General features: G+C 40.9%; 1 protein-coding gene and 1 pseudogene across 4 annotated transcripts; both read right to left on the bottom strand.

Moving 5' to 3' along the window:
• The window catches only part of LOC108424944, a 409,614-nt pseudogene that overhangs the window by 136,258 nt on the left and 254,441 nt on the right, over nt 1-18,915 (bottom strand).
• eif4ea (eukaryotic translation initiation factor 4ea) lies at nt 1,993-18,217 on the bottom strand. Of its 4 annotated transcripts, none has more exons than XM_037540518.1 (8): nt 18,072-18,216; nt 16,783-16,886; nt 16,319-16,414; nt 12,682-12,745; nt 12,039-12,152; nt 6,177-6,316; nt 4,781-4,913; nt 1,993-2,635 (listed from the first exon to the last, which is right to left on the bottom strand). In XM_037540518.1, the coding sequence occupies exons 1-7, from the start codon at nt 18,087-18,089 to the stop codon at nt 4,799-4,801; spliced, it is 651 nt and encodes a 216-aa protein (XP_037396415.1). In that variant the 5' UTR covers nt 18,090-18,216; the 3' UTR covers nt 1,993-2,635; nt 4,781-4,798. The 4 variants fall into 4 exon arrangements, with proteins under 4 accessions (XP_037396415.1, XP_037396414.1, XP_037396417.1 ...); XM_037540517.1 differs by having other exon boundaries at nt 1,993-2,638; nt 18,072-18,210; XM_037540520.1 differs by having other exon boundaries at nt 1,993-2,638; nt 16,824-16,886; nt 18,072-18,089.

Below are 18,915 nucleotides of genomic sequence, written 5' to 3' on the forward strand. Positions count from 1 at the left end.
TAGGTGGCATCTCCTGCTAAGGATATAATCCACCTGTGTGCACCTCCCTCCACTCTTGCATGTCACCCTGTGTTCTTCCCTCTTCTGAAAATACGTGTTCACCACAGCTATTTCTATTCTCTTTGTAAAATCTGCAACCATCTGACCTTTCGCATTTCACACCATACATACCCAGCACCTCTTCATCCCCTCTGTTCCCTTCACCAACATGTCCATTGAAGTCTGCACCAATTACTAATCTCTCCTCTCTAGAGACACCATCTACCACTTCATCCATCTTACTCCAAATTTCCTCTTTCTCCTCTGACAACCAACCTGTGGTGCATATGAACTGACCACATTCAAAATTACACCATCAACCTCCAACTTCAGGCTCATGATCCTGTCTGACACTTTCTTTATATCCAGAACACTTTTCACAAGCTGTTCCTTCAGGATTATCCCTACTCCATTTCTCTTCCTATCTACACCAGGATAGAACAGTTTGAATCCACCTCCAATGTTCCTGGCCTTGCTTCCTTTCCATCTGGTCTCCTGGACACACAGAATATCTACCTTCCTACTCTCCATCTGGGCAATATGACAATATTTATTGCTATTGTGATGAACAATGTTACAATATGCTTTTCTGGGCTTCTTGTGGATGTTATTCCTGTTGCAAAAAAACAGCACAAACCAGCAAGCATTTCATACTGGTCACCCCAGCATGGACATGTTGGTTGACCAGCATACCAACAACAAAACACAACACATGCTGATTTCACTGCTTTTTCTAGCAAGGATCAGTATGTAAACACTTCACAACTGCTTTTCTACTACAAAGAGAGCACTCCTTATTTCTAAAAAAAGAAATGCTGCCATCTGCTGGATGATAAATAAAACATCAACAACTGAGCTGGTAACATGTGCATTACTGTTTACCCAGTAAACACAGTGTCACAAAAGCCAAGTTAAATTGGTTTTAGTGTAGCACAGTGTGTAAAATGCTGAATACAAACCATTTCATAGTCAAAATGTGGTTCTTTTTCATCTGTGCTAACATCAGGTGTCAGAAAAAATAAGTACCATGATATATTCTGTATTACTAAAAAGTTCTTGAAGTATTTCATTTCACATTCATAGTATTTCACATTCAACATTTCATTTTGGGATATTGCTCACCTCTAATGCCAACACAGTATTTTTAAGATAAGAGATAAGATAATCCTTTATTGGTCCCACAGCGGGGAAATTCACAGTATTACAGCAGCAGCAGAGTAACAGAGTAACTAGTCTGAAGAGTTTTAGGGTTACATTAAGAAACCAAGCCTCCTTTTCTTTTGAGCCCCTCATGATATTTGTATCTCATGTCACTCCTGAACCATGTAAAAGGTGTGATGGGCAATGCTTGTAGTAGGAATTAAAAAATGGTTCAGCTAAGGCTTCCAGCAAACTGTTTTCAAAGCCATTCTAAACCCTATCTAATTAAAAGGATCTAAAGCTGGCTTGAATAATAATAATAATATTAATAAATATATATACATTATTTATATATAAATTAATATAAAATATTTTAGGGAGAACTTTAGTTTTTACAAAATCATATCTATTGGTGAGTCATTCAGAGGGGTCTAATGGGAAATGGTTCATTGTAGAGAAACTTACTGACTCAGATAACTAAGAAGAACCAAGATGAATGTCTAGCCATTTTTTTACCATCCAAAACCGCAAGTGAACCACCAGTATTGGATTTCCTTTACATTTTTAATGTTTCAAACTTTTACATCTTTCAAATCTTTTCTTCATTTCCAAATTCAAATACAAATCCCAGATTTTCTATGTAGACTTTTAGACTTGAACGTGTTTCTAAGAAACTAGAGACTCCTTAACTGTTTCTTTGCTGGTGCTCAGGCTCAGCGTGCGGCTGACAGGTGTGTCCATCTCACTGTTGACAAAACGGAGGTGGAAACAAGAACGAGCAGCACACGCATGATGACAGCAGCACAAAGATCATTACTGGATTAAGACAATGAACTGTACACATTTATTTACATTCATCTCACAGTTTTCATTCCTATCATCATTTTTACCTCCATTAATCAAGGCTTCCAAATCTTTTCATTTTTATCATTTGTATTACTATACACACCAGGAATACAACGCAACAGAAAATGCCAATCATACACATTTACAACCGAACGGATTTGAAGGATTTCTTGAAATCGTTTAATTTCAAGGTGGCAAAAAAGACACAAACCAAAATAAAATGATTATGTTCATCAAGACGAACCAGTATGCAAATCAACATCAATATAAAACTAAAGCAAATGAAATCAATTAGAATATTGTAGCTTTCTACAGGATGTTTTTTCAACAAAGTAAACAAGTAATAAAACACATACAATCAGTTATCTCTTTGATTCCCAAAGCAGCCATAAACCAACACAGAAAAAAAAATAATATTGTTCTGCATTTATACACTGTACAGTTAGTTATAAGACACTGTTTTAGCATGTCTGTATTAACAAAAGTCCAGAGGAACTTTCCATGGCATTCCACCGTTTTTCTTTCCTGTATGTAGCACAAGCCGAACCTCTCACTGGCTCTCGTTAGGTGTAACTTTGGTTTCGTCATTAAAACGGCACTGATGTCGCACCTGCTGTAACAAAAAGCAGTGAAAAACATTAGAAAGTTAAATTGAAATTGCAGTGTATGCTGAGTGCACTCTCTGTAACCATGGCTATGTTCACACAGCTGGTTAAAGGAGTCCAAATCCGATTTTTCCTCATACAGTGGTGCTTTAAAGTTTGTGAACCCTTAAGAATTTTCTATATTTTTGCATAAATTTGACCTAAAACTTTATCAGATTTTCATAATAGTCCTAGAAGTCCTAATAGCAGAAAAAGAGAACCAAATGAAACAAATAAGAGGAAAATATTAGACTTGATCATTTATTTATTGAGGAAAATGATCCAATATTATAGATCTGGGAGTGACAAAACTATGTGAACCTTTGCTTTCAGTATCTGGTGTGACCCTCTAGCGCAGCAATTATGGCAACTAAACATTTCCGGTAACTGCTTTCTTCAGGTCCTTCCACAACAATATATAGGATTATATAGGATTATATAGGAGTAAGGTCAGGACTTTGACTTGGCCATTCAAAACTTTATTCTTCTTTAACCATTCTTTGGTAGAACGACTTGTGAGCTTAGGGTTGTTGTCTTGCTGCATGACCCACGTTCTCTTGAGTTTCAGCACTTGGAGGAGAACGATAACTCATAACAGCAAGACTGAGGGGAAGAAAAAAAAACAGGACAGTTTGACAAAAACTACATCAAAGCTGAGACAACGAGACGATTCTGGGTGCTCAAAAAAGGTGATGCAATATGCAATGCTAACCTGGTAGCTAACGTTAACATATGTACACTATATTTCCAAAAGTATTTGCTTGTCTTCCTTCACACGCATATGAACTTGAGTGAATTCCCATTCTTAATCCATAGGGTTTAATATGATGATGGCCCACGTTTTGGAGCTATAACAGCTTTAACTCTTCTGGGAAGGCATTACACAAGGTTGTGTTTTTAAGAGTGTGTTTATTGGAATTTTGACCGTTCTTCCAGAAGCGTCACACACTGATGTTAGATGAGAAGGCCTGGCTCGCAGTTTCCGCTCTAATTCATCCCAAAGGTGTTCTATCTGGTTGAGGTCAGGACTCTGTCAAGTTCTTCCACACCAAACTCAATTTTCCATGTCTTTATGGACCTTGCTTTGTGCACTGGTGAGCAGTCATACTGGAACAGGAAGGGGCCATCCCCAAACTGTTCCCACAAAGTTGGGAGCATGACAATGTCTTGGTATGCGGAAGCAATAAGAGTTCCTTTCATGGGAAATAATGGGCCGAGCCCAACTCCTGAAAAACAACTCCACACCATAATCCCCCCTCCACCAAACTTTACACTTAGCACAATACAGTCATATAAGTACTTTTCTCCTGGTAACTGCCAAACCCAGATGTCTTCATCAGATTGCCAGATGGAGAAGCGTGATTTGTCACTCCAGAGAACACATCTCCACTTCTCTAGAGTGCAGTGGGGGCGCTTTATACCACTGCATTCGACGCTTTGCATTGAGCTTGGTGATGCAGGGCTGGATGCAGCTTGGATGCAGCTGCTCGGCCATGGAAACCCATTCCATGAAGCTCTCTACGCACTGTTCTTGAGCTAATCTGACGGTCACATGAAGTTTGCAGGTCTGTAGCGATTGACTCTGCAGAAAGTTGGCGACCTCTGCATCCATTGACTCCGCTGTTATTTTACGTGGCCTACCACTTCATGGTTCCCAATTGCTTCCATTTTGTTATAATACCACTGACAGGCCTAGGTGCTTAGTATTTTATTAGTTTTAGTAGTTTATACACCTGTGACCAAGGAAGTGATTGGAACAGCTGCATTCAATGATTTGCATGGGTAAGTGAATACTTTTGGAAATATAGTGTATTTAACCATTCTTTCCAAACAATCGGTAGTCAGTAGCATTTTGACATCACCTTTTGGTATTGGCTCAGCTCGCTTGGGACCTTGATGGAGTAGGTACCAAAAGTACCAAGCACAAGGTACCAACTTCTGCCTAATGGAAAACCAAAAAAGACAAGTCGTGTTGAGCCGGTACCATGCAGTACCTCATGAGATATTTGGCAGCGGAAACATGATCAAATTAGTAATGGCACCACACGGTATTGTTGCACAGTGGAAAAACACCATAAAAATGCAAAAAAAAAGAGAATGAAGAGAAATACCATGCACTGGATCAGTCCTCAGACCACAAACTTGTTCTTGGTAGTGGAGCCACTTTTTGTAGCTGTGTCTGCATGTGACTGGTATCCAATGATGATGTTGGGCGGCACGCCTAACCGGGCCTTGTAGACTCGCCTGTGAAGATATAACAGCAGATCAGCAAAAATCAGCAGCTCAGCAGGGAAAAAGCAGGCACATTTTAGATAAAGAGTGTGTGTGTGTGTGTGTGTGTGTGTGTGTGTGTGTGTGTGTATAGGTCAGTATGTGCTGAAACTGCAGAATTTAACACAAGGACGTTATTAACTTCAACCATATTCGTCAGGGTTTTCTCAAACGGCAGGCGCTGACATTCATTAAAGGAAATCAATCAACAGTTACATATTCACAAGGAGCACATTCAGGTTGCCCAAGTAGCTGACTGCGGGTCGCCTGGATAAACCACAGTAGCACTTTCAGCACTTTCTAATTAATAGGCCAGCTATGTAGGTTAGTTAAAGTTAACATGGATGAGAAATCATCTTCCCTTCCATGCTGGAGTCTCTTAAGCGAGCTGAGCTTTTCTCTTGGTAATAGGTGAGCATAGTGGGAAGGGAGGAATAATTCTTCTTGTATGTTTTCTTATTTCATTCTCTTTATAAAAATAGATGTTATAATGATATTCTCAGGCTAAAGGTGAGGTTGGGTGCATTTTATATATTACTGTATTTTATATTACTATATATTACATATTTACCAGATTTACATATTTATCAGAGTCTACTGCTGTTACATAGAGCCCTATAATAAGGAGACTATCCGTTTAAATTCCAAACAAAAAAAGAGTCAATTATATGCCTATTATCAGCAAAATTATAATCTGATTTCTAATATCAGCCAATTGATATCAGTTGGGCCCTGGAAGAAAAAAAAGTCACAAGGTTCTGGAGAAGTATATAAAAATATATTCTGATGGATGATTACAGAGAAACTAGAATTTGGTGTAAATATGACATGATTAATCATTCTTAAAGAAACGGTTGGCAAAAAATCAAACTTACATATTTTTTACACTTATCCCAGCTGTCATCGGTCAGGCAATGAATGTGTGGAGTGGCTTTTTTTAGTTTTTTTTTTTTTTTTTTTTACTGAAGCTACAAGGCTAAGATGGCTAACACCAGATATCAAGTCATACAGCATTTAATATGACCTGGAGCATCAACTAAATACTAATAAAGTTTCTTTAAACACTAATAAAGTTTATTTATATCTAATTTATGTCTTATATTCATTCATGTTTATTATGTTGTTTAATTTTTCTTTTATGTTAAGCACGTCCAATTGAGTTTGTGCATCAAATGTGCTCCATAAACGTAGCTTTTCTTTTTATAAAGTCTCCATAAACACCCATTTTGCTCTCACCCGATGTGTACGACTGCATCTTTATTTTCGTAGTCTGTCGTCCATATTGCTATCTTGTCTCCTTTTGTCCGAATGTTGACGACGGCACCACAGACGTCATCGCTGTGGTCATCAAATGCTTCCCCCACCAGACACAGAAGCTGAAACACAAACCAGCACACAAAATATCTATTTCATTAGGCTCCTGCATAAAAAAATCTAAAAGCTGTTTTATGGCATTTGATATGAGTGATATGTAGGTGACCTAAAGTTCCCCATAGAATACATGTACACTTTCCTAAATTACTTTAATTAAACTGAACCATAAAATTTGACATTTCTTTAAGCACTGAATCACTTCCTAAAATATTGTATTTTAATTGAATTGTAAAATATGAAATTGCATAATCCACTCCCATGATTTTTGAAGATTTATAATTAACTGAATCACAAAATCCAAAATTATAAGATGCATTAAATCCATCCATCCATCCATCCATTAGCTTCCGCTTCTCCGGGGTTCGGGTCGCGGGGGCAGCATCCTAAGCAATGAGGCCCAGACCTCCCTTTCCCCAGCCACTTCCACTAGCTCTCCAAGGGGGATTCCGAGGCGCTCCCAGGCCAGCTGGGCGATATAGTCACGCCAGCGTGTCCTGGGTCTTCCCCGGGGTCTCCTCCCAGGTGGACTTGCCTGTGACACCTCCCGAGGGAGGCGTCCAGGAGGCATCCTAACCAGATGCCCGAACCACCTCAGCTGACTCCTCTCGATGTGAAGAAGCAGTGGCTCTACTCCGAGTCCCTCCCGGATGACCGAACTTCTCACCCTATCTCTAAGGGAGAGCCCAGACACCCTGCGGAGGAAGGTCGCTTAGTATTTCGGCCGCTTGTATTCGCGATCTTATTCTTTCGGTCATTACCCAAAGCTCATGACCATAGGTGAGGGTGGGAACGTAGATCGACCGGTAAATCGAGAGCCTTGCCTTATGGCTCAGCTCTTTCTTTACCACAACAGACCGGTAAAGAGCCCGCATCACTGCTGACCCAGCATCAATCCGCCTGTCAATCTCCCGCTCCCTTGTACCATCACTCGTGAACAAGACCCCGAGATACTTGAACTCCTCCACTTGAGGCAAGAGCCTATCCCCGACCCAGAGAGGGCTCTCCACCCTTTTCCGCCTGAGAACCATGGTCTCGGATTTGGAGGTACTGATTCTCATCCCGGCCGCTTCACACTCGGCTGCAAACCGATCCAGTGAAAGCTGAAGTTCACGGCCTGATGTCCCCAATAGGACCACATCATCTGCAAACAGCAGCGATGTGACCCTGAGGTCACCAAACCGGACACCCTCCATCCCCTGACTGCGCCTAGAAATTCTATCCATAAAAATTATGAATAGAATTGGTGACAAAGGGCAGCCCTGACGGAGTCCAACTCTCACTGGGAACAAGTCTGACTTACTCCCGGCCATGCGAACCAAACTCCTGCTTTGTTTGTACAGGGCCTGAATGGCTCGTAGCAAAGAGCCATGTACCCCATACTCCCGAAGCACCTCCCACAGAATACTCCGGGGAACACAGTCAAATGCCCTCTCCAGATCCACAAAGCACATGTGGACTGGTTGGGCAAACTCCCATGAACCCTCCAGAATCCTGGAGAGGGTGAAGAGTTGGTCCAGTGTTCCACGACCAGGGCGGAACCCACACTGCTCCTCCTGGATCCGAAGTTCAACTATAAGCCGGACTCTCTTCTCCAGTACCCCTGCATAGACCTTACCAGGGAGGCTGAGGAGTGTGATTCCCCTGTAGTTGGAACACACCCTCCGGTCCCCTTTTTTAAAAAGAGGCACCACCACCCCAGTCTGCCAATCCAGTGGCACCGCCCCCGATGTCCACGCAATGTTGAAAAGGCGTGTCAGCCAAGACAGCCCCACAACATCCAGAGCCTTGAGGAACTCAGGGCGGATCTCATCCACCCCTTGAGCCTTGCCACCAAGGAGCTTCTTAACTACCTTAGCGACTTCGGCCTCAGTAATGGACAAGCCTATTCCCATGTCCCCAGACTCTGCCTCCTCACTGGAGAACGTGTCGGTGGGATTGAGAAGGTCCTCAAAGTATTCCTTCCACCGCCCAATGACGTCTTCAGTCGAAGTCAGCAGCACACCATCTCCACTATATACAGTGCTAGTGGCACAATGCTTTCCCCTTCTGAGTCGCCTGACGGTTTGCCAGAATCTTTTCGGAGCCGACTTAGTCACTTTTCAAGGCCTCACCAAACTCCTCCCATACACGGGTTTTTGCCTTGGCGACGACTGAAGCCGCAGATCGCTTTGCCTGTCGATACCTGCCAGCTGCCTCTGGTGTCCTACAGGCCAACCATACCCGGTAGGACTCATTCTTCAGCTTGACGGCATCTCTCACCTGGGGTGTCCACCACCGGGTTCGAGGATTACCGCCCCAACAGGCACCAACTACCTTACGGCCACAGCTACAGTCAGCCGCTTCAACAATGGAGGAACGGAACATGGCCCATTCTGAGTCTACAGTGGGTTGCAAAAGTATTCATACCCCTTGAACTTTTCCATATTTTGTCACATTACAACCACAAACATAAATATATTTCACTGGAATTTAATGTGAAAGACCAACACAAAGTGGTATACAATTGTGAAGTGGAAAGAAAATTATACATGAATCAAAACATTTTTTACAAATAAAAAACTAATAAGTGCGACGTGCAAAAGTATTCAGCCCCCTTTTCCCTGAGTGCAACCAATTGCATTCAGAAGTTGCCTGATGACTGCTAATGACTCAAAAGGGTCCACCTGTGTGTAATCTAATCTCAGTACAAATACAGCTGCTCCGTGACGGCCTCAGATGTTGGTTAAGAGAATATTAGGGAGCAAACAGCATCATGAAGTCCAAAGAACACACCAGACAGGTTAGGAATATGGTTTTGGAGAAGTTTAAAGCAGGCTTAGGTTATAAAAAGATTTCCCAAGCTTTGAACATCTCACGGAGCACTGTTCAATCCATCATCCGGAAATGGAAAGAGTATGGCACCACAGTAAACCTGCCAAGACAAGGCCGTCCACCTAAACTTACAGGCCGAACAAGGAGATCACTGATCAGAGAGGCAGCCAAGAGGCCCATGGTGACTCTGGATGAAATGCAGAGAGCCACAGCTCAGGTGGGGGAAACTGTCCACAGGACAACAATTAGTCGTGCACTACACAAATGTGGTCTTTATGGAAGAGTGGCAAGGAGAAAGCCATTGTTAAAAGAAAACCATAAGAAGTCCCGTTTGCAGTTTGCCAGAAGCCATGTTGAGGACACAGCAAACATGTGGAAGAAGGTGCTTTGGTCAGACGAGACCAAAATAGAACTTTTTGGCCACAATGCAAAACGCTATGCGTGGCGGAGAAATAACACTGCACATCACTCTGAAAACACCATCCCCACTGTCAAATATGGTGGTGGCAGCATCATGCTCTGGGGGTGCTTCTCTTCAGCAGGGACCGGGAAGTTGGTCAAAGTTGATGGGAAGATGGATGGAGCCAAATACAGGGCAATCTTGGAAGAAAACCTGTTGGAGTCAGCAAAAGATTTGAGACTGGGGCGGAGGTTCACCTTCCAGCAGGACAACGACCCTAAACATAAAGCCAGAGCTACAATGGAGTGGTTTAAAAAAAAGAATATTCATGTGTTAGAATGGCCCAGTCAGAGTCCAGACCTAAACCCAATTGAGAATTTGTGGCAAGATCTCAAAACTGCTGTTCACAAACGCTCTCCATCCAATCTGACTGAGCTTGAGCTGTTTTGCAAGGAGGAATGGGCAAGAATTTCAGTCACTAGATGTGCAAAGCTGGTGGAGACATACCCTAAAAGACTTGCAGCTGTAATTGCAGCAAAAGGTGGCTCCACAAAGTATTGACTCAGGGGGGCTGAATACTTTTGCACGTCGCACTTATTAGTTTTTTATTTGTAAAAAATGTTTTGATTCATGTATAATTTTCTTTCCACTTCACAATTGTATACCACTTTGTGTTGGTCTTTCACATTAAATTCCAGTGAAATATATTTATGTTTGTGGTTGTAATGTGACAAAATATGGAAAAGTTCAAGGGGTATGAATACTTTTGCAACCCACTGTATGTCCCCCACCTCCCCCGATATCTGGTCAAAGTTCTGACGGAGGTGGGAGTTGAAGATCAATCTGACAGGTTCTTCTGCCAGACGTTCCCAGCAAACCCTCACTATACGTTTGGGCTTGCCTGGTCTGACCGGCATCTTCCCCCACCACCTGAACCAACTCACCACCAGGTGGTGATCAGTTGACAGCTCAGCTCCTCTCTTTACCCGAGTGTCCAAAACACATGACCGCAAGTCCGATGACACGACTACAAAGTCAATCATTGAACTGCGGCCTAGGGTGTCCTGGTGCCATGTGCACTTATGGACATCCTTGTGTTCAAACATGGTGTTCGTGATGGACAAACTGTGGTTTGCACAGAAGTCCAAAAACTGAACACCACTCGGGTTCAGATCAGAGAGGCCATTCCTCCCAATCACACCCCTCCAGGTCTCACTGTCATTGCCCACGTGAGCGTTAAAGTCCCCCAGTAGGACAATAGAGTCTCCAGGAGGAGCACTTTCAAGCACCCTTTCCAAGGACTCTAAGAAGGCTGGGTACTCTGAACTGCTGTTCGGTGCATAAGCACAGACAGCAGTCAGGACCCGTTCCCCAACCCGAAGGCGTAGGGAAGCTACCCTCTCGTCCACCGGAGAAAACCCCAATATACAGGCACCGAGTCGAGGGGCTATGAGAAAGCCCACACCTGCCCGCCGCCTCTCACCATGGGCAACTCCAGAAAAGAATAAAGTCCAGCCCCTCTCAAGGAGATTGGACCCAGAGCCCAAGCTGTGTGTTGAGGTGAGCCCGACTATATCTAGCCGGTATCTCTCAACCTCGCGCACCAACTCAGGCTCCTTCCCCGCCAGTGAGGTAACGTTCCAAGTTCCAAAAGCCAGTTTCAGCAACCGAGGATCAGAACGCCAAGGCCCACGCCTTCGGACACTGCCCGATCCACAAAGCACCGAACCCCTACTACTGCCCCTCCCATTGGTGGTGGGTCGATGGGAGGGGGGACTCATGTAACTCCTTCGGGCTGGGCCCGGCCGGGCACCATGAGTAAATGCCCGGCCACCAGACGCTCGCTGGCGAGCCCCTCCCCCAGGCCTGGCTTGGATTATGGATCACACTTTGTCTGACATGTCACCTAGGACCAGTTTGCCATGGGAGACCCTACCAGGAGCTTTTGCTCCAGACAATATAGCTCCTAGGATCATTCAAGCACGCAAACCCCTCCACCACGATAAGGTGGTGATCCATGGAGAGGTGCATTAAATCTTCTCTTATTAATTAAACAATCGTAAAATATGAAACTTCAGAATGCACTGAATTAAAGAACTGTAATCACACTGGACCACTGGGAAATTTTATATATCATAATATACTGAGTTATTTTCTAAAATATTCTTATCAGGCTAAAATGTTCACTGATGCACTGAATCATTTCTTAAATAATCATAAACTGCACTGCAAAATCTAAAATTTCATAATGCACTGACTTGATTTTTAAAGAATTTTAATTAAACTGAATCGTTAAATATGAAATTTCATGATGCACTGAATCTTTTCTTAAATAACTGTAATTAAACAATCATAATTCATAATTGGACTGAATCATTGGGAAATTGTTTATTTCTTGATGTACTGAGTTATTTCCTGAAATATTGTGATTAAGCTGAATTGTAAAATCTGAAATTCAATGATGCACTGAATTTTTTCTGAAAGAATTGCTTTTGCCATCGTCGTATAGATACCGTCTCGAGCCAGAAGCGGTCCAGGTCGGCTCTTCGTTGCTGTTTGGAGAGAGTGATGAGCCAGCGGCCTCCTTTCTTATTCCTCTCATCCTCCCACATGGGCTCAATACCATCCTGCTCCAAAAACAGCAGAGGTGAACATGAGGTCACATACTTCTCATACACTCAAACAGGGGTCATTCATTGGGTCACACGCTGCTCTCTCTTTTCCTCATATGCTGACACAAGGACCAGCCCTGAGGTCTGTAAACACATCAGTTCACAGAGATTTAAGAAATACTAGGTTTTTTTTTTTAACCTAACCTCTGCTGCATGTTTAGCATATGTCTGATTAATTAAATAATTTTTGTGTCTTACAAAAGCACAGAAAACTCACTGGACCCAAACACATATATAATCAGCATCTGCCTATTGGCTTCTATTAAAAACAGTCAGTGTGTTTTTTGTCTTTTATAAGCACAAGGAAACACGTCACAATGTGATTTTGTGTTAATTGACCACATGACACGGAGGCAGCAGAGATTAGGTAGAAAATTAATGGTTTTCTTTTATGATACACTGGAGAATGGTGGACAGACAAAATAATGGTATAAATGAAACAAACATGGACAAGAGTAACAGATAATCTCACTACAGTGCTTACCTTAAAGAGTGAGTAGTCACATCCAGACATTAAGTTGCTTGATAACTGAATGTGGTTGTAAAGCCTATGAATACAAGAGCAAAGTTCTTCAAAACTGCATCACAGAAGCGCACATTTTTGTACAAAAAAAGGAACAAAAGTTGGGTCAGTTAGATAGAATACAAACACAAACAGAAACAGTGATTTGTAAATGGTCTCTCACAGGTACTCAACTAAAAACAGCACAAATAACATATTAAATCATTTCCCTTACCGACTTCTATGGAACTTTACAGGTGAACACGTAAAAGGTGATGATCACACGATTGGGTTTCAAAGGAGCATTCAAGAACAGTTGGCACTTTGTGGAAAACTATGTGCATGCATAGCTTAACAGTTTAAACAGTTAAACGACTGCTAACAATTTAGTAATTGCAACATCTACAGCCCATAACAATATTAAAGCTTCAGGGACTCTGGAGAAATCTCAGTGTGTAAAGGGCAGGCTGAAAACCAACACTAGAAAGACTCTCCTATACAAAGCTACTGACCTCTCTGGGCTAAAGCTCCTGTGAGATGGACTGAAGCAAAGTGAAAACATGTGTTAGGGCTGACAAGTTCACCTTTCAGATTTTTTTTTTTTTATTTAATAATGGACACTTTTTTCTGCGGGCCAAAGAAGAAAAGGCCCAGCTTGTTACGAGTGATAGCCATTGAGGTTATTTCAAAGTTTATTAGAGGAGGTAATAGATTAAGGCAATAAGTTCTGAGGGAGAGTTTTTGGAATTTTTACTTTCAAGAGTATCCTGGCTTGAACGGCTTCAAGAGTATCCTGGCTTCTTTTTTTTTTTTTTTTTTTTCATTTCTCCTCCCCTTCTCCATTCTTTTTCCCTTCCTGATCAACAGGTGGCAGAAGTGTGTGTGTGTGTGTGTGTGTGTGTGTGTGTGTGTGTGTATATATACATATATATATATATATATAAATAAACACACACAACCCCAATTCCAATGAAGTTGGAACGTTGTGTAAAACAAAAATAAAAACAGAATATGATGATTTGCAAATCCTTTTCAACCTATTTTCAATTGAATACACTACAAAGACAAGATATTTAATGTTCAAACTAATAAACTTTATTGTTTTTTGCAAATATTCACTCATTTTGAATTTGATATCTGCAACACGTTCCAAAGTTGGGACAGGGGCATGTTTACCACTGTGTTACATCACCTTTCCTTTTAACAACACTCAATAAGCATTTAGGAACTGAGGACACTAATTGTTGAAGCTTTGTAGGTGGAATTCTTTCCCATTCTTGCTTGATGTACAACTTCAGTTGCTCAACAGTCCGGGGTCTCCATTATCGTATTTTGTGCTTCATAATGCACCACACATTTTCAATGGGAGACAGGTCTGGACTGCAGGCAGGCCAGTCTAGTACCTGCACTCTTTTACTATGAAGCCATGCTGTTGTAAGACGTGCAGAATGTGGCTTGGCGTTGTCTTGCTAAAATAAGCAGGGACATCCCTGAAAAAGACGTTGCTTGGATGGCAGCATATGTTGCTCCAAAACCTTTATGTACCTTTCAGCATTAATGGTGCCTTCACAGATGTGCAAGTTACCCTAACACACCCCCATGCCATCAGAGATGTTGGCTTTTGAACTTTGCGCTGATAACAATCTGAACAGTCCTTTTCCTCTTTGCCCCGGAGGACACGACTTCCATGATTTCCAAAAATGGAAATGTGAACTCGTCAGACCACAGGACACTTTTCCACTTTGCATCAGTCCATCTCAGATGGCATGGCAGAGTTTTAACTTGCACTTGTAGATGGAGCGGCGAACTGTGTTCACTGACAATGATTTTCTGAAGTGTTCCTGAGCCCATGTGGTAATATCTGTTACAGAATGATGTCGGTTTTTAATGCAGTGCCGCCTGAGGGATTGACGGTCACAGGCATTCAATGTTGGTTTTCTGCCTTGCCGCTTACTTGCAGAGATTTCTCCAGATTCTCTGAATCTTTTGATGATATTATGGACTGTAGATGATGAAATCCCTAAATTCCTTGCAATATCACATTAAGAAACGTTTTTCTTGGACTGTTGGACTATTTGCTCACGCAGTTGTTCACATCTTTGCTTGTGAATGACTGAGCCTTTCAGGGATGCTGCCTTTATACCCAACCATGACACTGACCTGTTTCCAATTAACCTGTTCACCTGTGGAATATTCCAAAGAGGTGTTTGAGTGTTCCTCAACTTTCCCAGTCTTATGTTGCCCCTGTCCCAACTTCTTTGGAACATGTTGCAGGCATCAAATTCAGAATGAGTGAATATTTGCAAAAAACAATAAAGTTTATCTGTTTGAATATTAAATATCTTGTCTTTGTAGTGTATTCAATTGAAAATAGGTTGAAAAGGATTTGCAAATCATCATATTCTGTTTTTATTTATGTTTTACACCACGTCCCAACTTCATTGGAATTGGGGTTGTATATACAGTGCCATATAAATTTCGTTCCACTTCACGATTGTGTCCCACTTGTTGTTGATTCTTCACAAAAAATTACAATTTCATATCTTTATGTTTGAAGCCTGAAATGTGGCAAAAGGTTTAAAAGTTAAAGGGGGCCGAATACTTTTGCAAGGCACTGTGTGTGTGTATTATATATATATATATATATATATATATATATATATATATATATATATATATATATATATAAAGGGTGTTCTCAGGTGGTTTCTAGTGATATGCCATGTTTTGTAATCTGATAAAAGCCTGAGAAGGCCGCAACGCTCCTGCACCTTTTTATACATATCGCTATGAATGCTTTTCATACTTCTCTTAAGACGGTGTGCACAGGAATAGCTTTGCTCTGGAATTTATTTTGCACATGCCTTGTCAAAGCAGATGGATTTTCAAGTTTTTGCCTTTCCCAGCATGGACATGTTACTTTGAGTTTGCTGCGCCCATGCCCCTGGAGCACCTGTCTTTTTCCTTCATTTTTGTTTGAACCAATATATTTTCCCAATATTTTTGTTGCACAGGACTGTATGCATCTTTCAACCAATATTTTTTATAAAATCTAACAAATTGTAATACTATTTTTTTAGATTTCATACATGTAAGAACGCAGTATTATGAATGAATTTTGCAAATGTAGAGAACTAAATACTCATTTAAAATGATAACTGCAAACATTTCAATGTATATAAAGTCACATGGAAAAATTTAAACACAAATGGGTTTTGATAGTTAATATAACATTTAGTTGTAATTTTGCAACAGCATTCAAGTATAAAGATCACTATAAGATGGAACTTTCTATTGTTCTTTCTCTGATAATTTAATTAAACATTACACTATAATGCTGCTAAGAAACTGGGTTCCCAACTAAACTGAACATAAGTGTAAGGATGAGAAGGTCAGGCCACAGTATGTCTACAGAACAGGTTGTAGTTTCAGTGGTAGGAACTGGTTGTTCTGCTTTAATATCAACAGGTTATGACAGGTTAATTGCATTCCTCTATGTAATTAATAGTTACAAGCTTAAAATAATGTAATCTAGAAAACACCTCTACCTGAATAACATATAGTGTCACCCACCGAACACCAACACTGCCGTTTCTAAGGGTGAAGATCATTAACTTACGCCCAAAAGTCTTCAACTGTGTCGAATTTGGAGATGAGCCGCAGGTTAGCTTGCCAGGTTTTGCTTTTGTCGTTTTTAAAGAACCACAGAGCCCATCTAAAAAACAAACACTCACATTATCACTGTCAACAAGACTAACAGACTCTGGCAGGCGAAGTTTATTTTTATATACATGAATGCATCTGAAATATTAACAGTATGGACACAAGCACTAGACCCCTGCCTTACACCATAAATATGAATATGAACTTTGTCACACACAAAAATAATAGATTTTCTGGGAGTGAATGTTTGCATGTCATATATACTCTGCACTGGAGCCTTAAGCACTGGATAAAGTTAGATTTAAAAGTTATCTAGGTGGTATGTGTTTATTTGCCCCCATAAATTCATTCATTTATGGTTTGTTTAACCATTTCCAAGTATTGGAAACAAACGTATAAATCAAGAATCTAGATTTTTACCTGTTCTGTAGTGGATGTTTAATGTAGTCATCAGGACTCACAATTTCTTGCCCAACAGCATCATTTTTCTCTTCTTCAGTATGAAGTGTATTTGGGGTTATTTCCTATAAAGGATGAGAAACTTCATGTTACTTGACCTGAATTATGATAAAATGTTATAAGGGAAAAGGTGTTACAGGCCTACATTATAGGTTTATGTAAATAGAGCAAATAGAACAGCAGATACTGAAGTAACTCAGCAAGAGTCTGAGCACATGACAGATGTGAAACAACATTTACTCGCTTACTTGCTACAGTTTATACTGCTTTGTAAGTGTATGCTGCACGCTTTAAAAAGATGGTTCTTCAAGGGTTCTTTGTAAAGGCAATAGTTGTATTTAGAACCGAGTTTTGTATAGAACAATTATGTGCCTAAAGGGTTCTCTGGTGAAACGCTATCGCTGTTCCCTGTAATATTTCAGTTTTTTTCTGTACTCTGAAAACTCAGCCGGTTAAATATCCATCAAATGTCATTAAAAGACAAATCTAACAAAGCAGCGATGTTTCAATATTTAACGTAAATCAGTTTGTTTATTCAGCTTTAGCCAGCTTAGCTAGTAAGTTAGTTTATCTTTGCTAGATAACGCCAACACTACAAATGAGCACCGTGTCTGCCTGCTGACAATAAAAATCGTTTTCTACACTCGACAAAATGACCTTCTTAACACGGACACGTCACCAAAAAGTGTCTTAACTCCTCCAAAACGTTTACATTAAGTCAGCTTCTTATTCGCCACCTAATTGTTCGAAATTTCCCGTTCCACCTTAAACAGTGCAGAAGATTCGCTCGAGCCAGAATTGCCAGAATGTAACCGCTGCAATTTAAGGTGGAACGGGAAAATTCGAACAAGAAGCTGGCTAACAGCTAACAACTTTGTCTTGAAGAGCTAAACTAACCAGTCAGCGGGATAAATGAGCACAAAACTGACAAAAGGCAGACTGCTCATAAATCTGTTTAACGAGGATAAAGGCACGTAACGTTAACTGAGCGAGATGTATGGAAGACGTCCAAAGTTGATCAGTTTATTGCAGTGATTGCTAAGCTACATAAGCTAGCTAGCAGTCTGGCTAAGCTACATCAGCTGTAAATAAATAAAGCCCGGTCTGTTTACTATTACAGCGCTCAGTGTAACAGCAGGAGGAAATCGGCGATACTCATCACTAAAAAGCTATTATATCGCAGCTGGAAGACAGAAAGAGCCGCGTATCTGAGCAGAAACCCAATTTTTAACTCTGACACTGTCACTCACCGGTTCAGCCGAAGCCATCTTCTGAGAGATAGAGGATGGTGATGTTGATGCCTTTACTAGTTTTTGAATAAAGCCACTATTCTTACAATGTCTCCAAAAGTTTAGTCTGAAATCAAGAGTATTATTAGACTTTGCTGCACAAACAGCCTTTACTCTTCTTGGAAGGCTTTAAAATAGATGTTGGAACATTGCTGTGAGTATTTGATTGAGTATTAGTGAGGAGGTCAGGTACTGATGCTTGATGGTCAGTTAGTTCTGGATCCAACTCATCCCAAAGGTATTGGATGGAGCTCCATCACTCCAGAGAACAGTTCCACTGCTCCACAGACCAAATCTGGGGGGCTTTATACCCCTCTACACTCTTAAAAAAGATGGTTCTTCAATGGTTCTTCAGTAAAGGGAATGGTTATATGGCTTTTTTTTTAGATCCATTTCATAAATGATTATTTGCATGATGAAATGGATCTTCAGATTGATGGACAATGGGTTCTTTATAGTTCTATACAGCACCAAAAAGGGTTCTGGATACAGTGTCAAACTTGTATCAGTATAACCCTTTTTGGTGCTATATAGAACCACATGTTCTGTATATAGAACCATATACAGCATTCTCCATCAAGCTGAAAACATTTCACCACGCAAACAATTTAACACTTAGATGGTTCTGTATAGAACTTATGGTTTTAAGTAAAAACATATCTTTACCAAAGAACCATCTTTTATGAGTGTAGCTAATGCTCGGTATGTGATGTGTATCTGCTCCTCTGAACAGTCTAAAACCTCTGCTTTGGTTATAATGGATGATTCCAATGAGAAAAGCTCCAATAGTAAAGATGTCAGCTGT

This window comes from Pygocentrus nattereri, chromosome 8, assembly GCF_015220715.1.
Source record: "Pygocentrus nattereri isolate fPygNat1 chromosome 8, fPygNat1.pri, whole genome shotgun sequence".
Lineage (NCBI taxonomy): Eukaryota > Metazoa > Chordata > Actinopteri > Characiformes > Serrasalmidae > Pygocentrus > Pygocentrus nattereri.

What these genes read in the sequence shown, in the direction of transcription:
- eif4ea (XM_037540518.1), bottom strand. An exon ending in ACAGTTGAAGACTTTTGGGC is followed by an intron (nt 12,746 to 16,318) that starts GTAAGTTAATGA and finishes TTGTATTCATAG; the next exon opens with GCTTTACAACCACATTCAGT. An exon ending in GATGCAGTCGTACACATCGG is followed by an intron (nt 4,914 to 6,176) that starts GTGAGAGCAAAA and finishes ATATCTTCACAG; the next exon opens with GCGAGTCTACAAGGCCCGGT.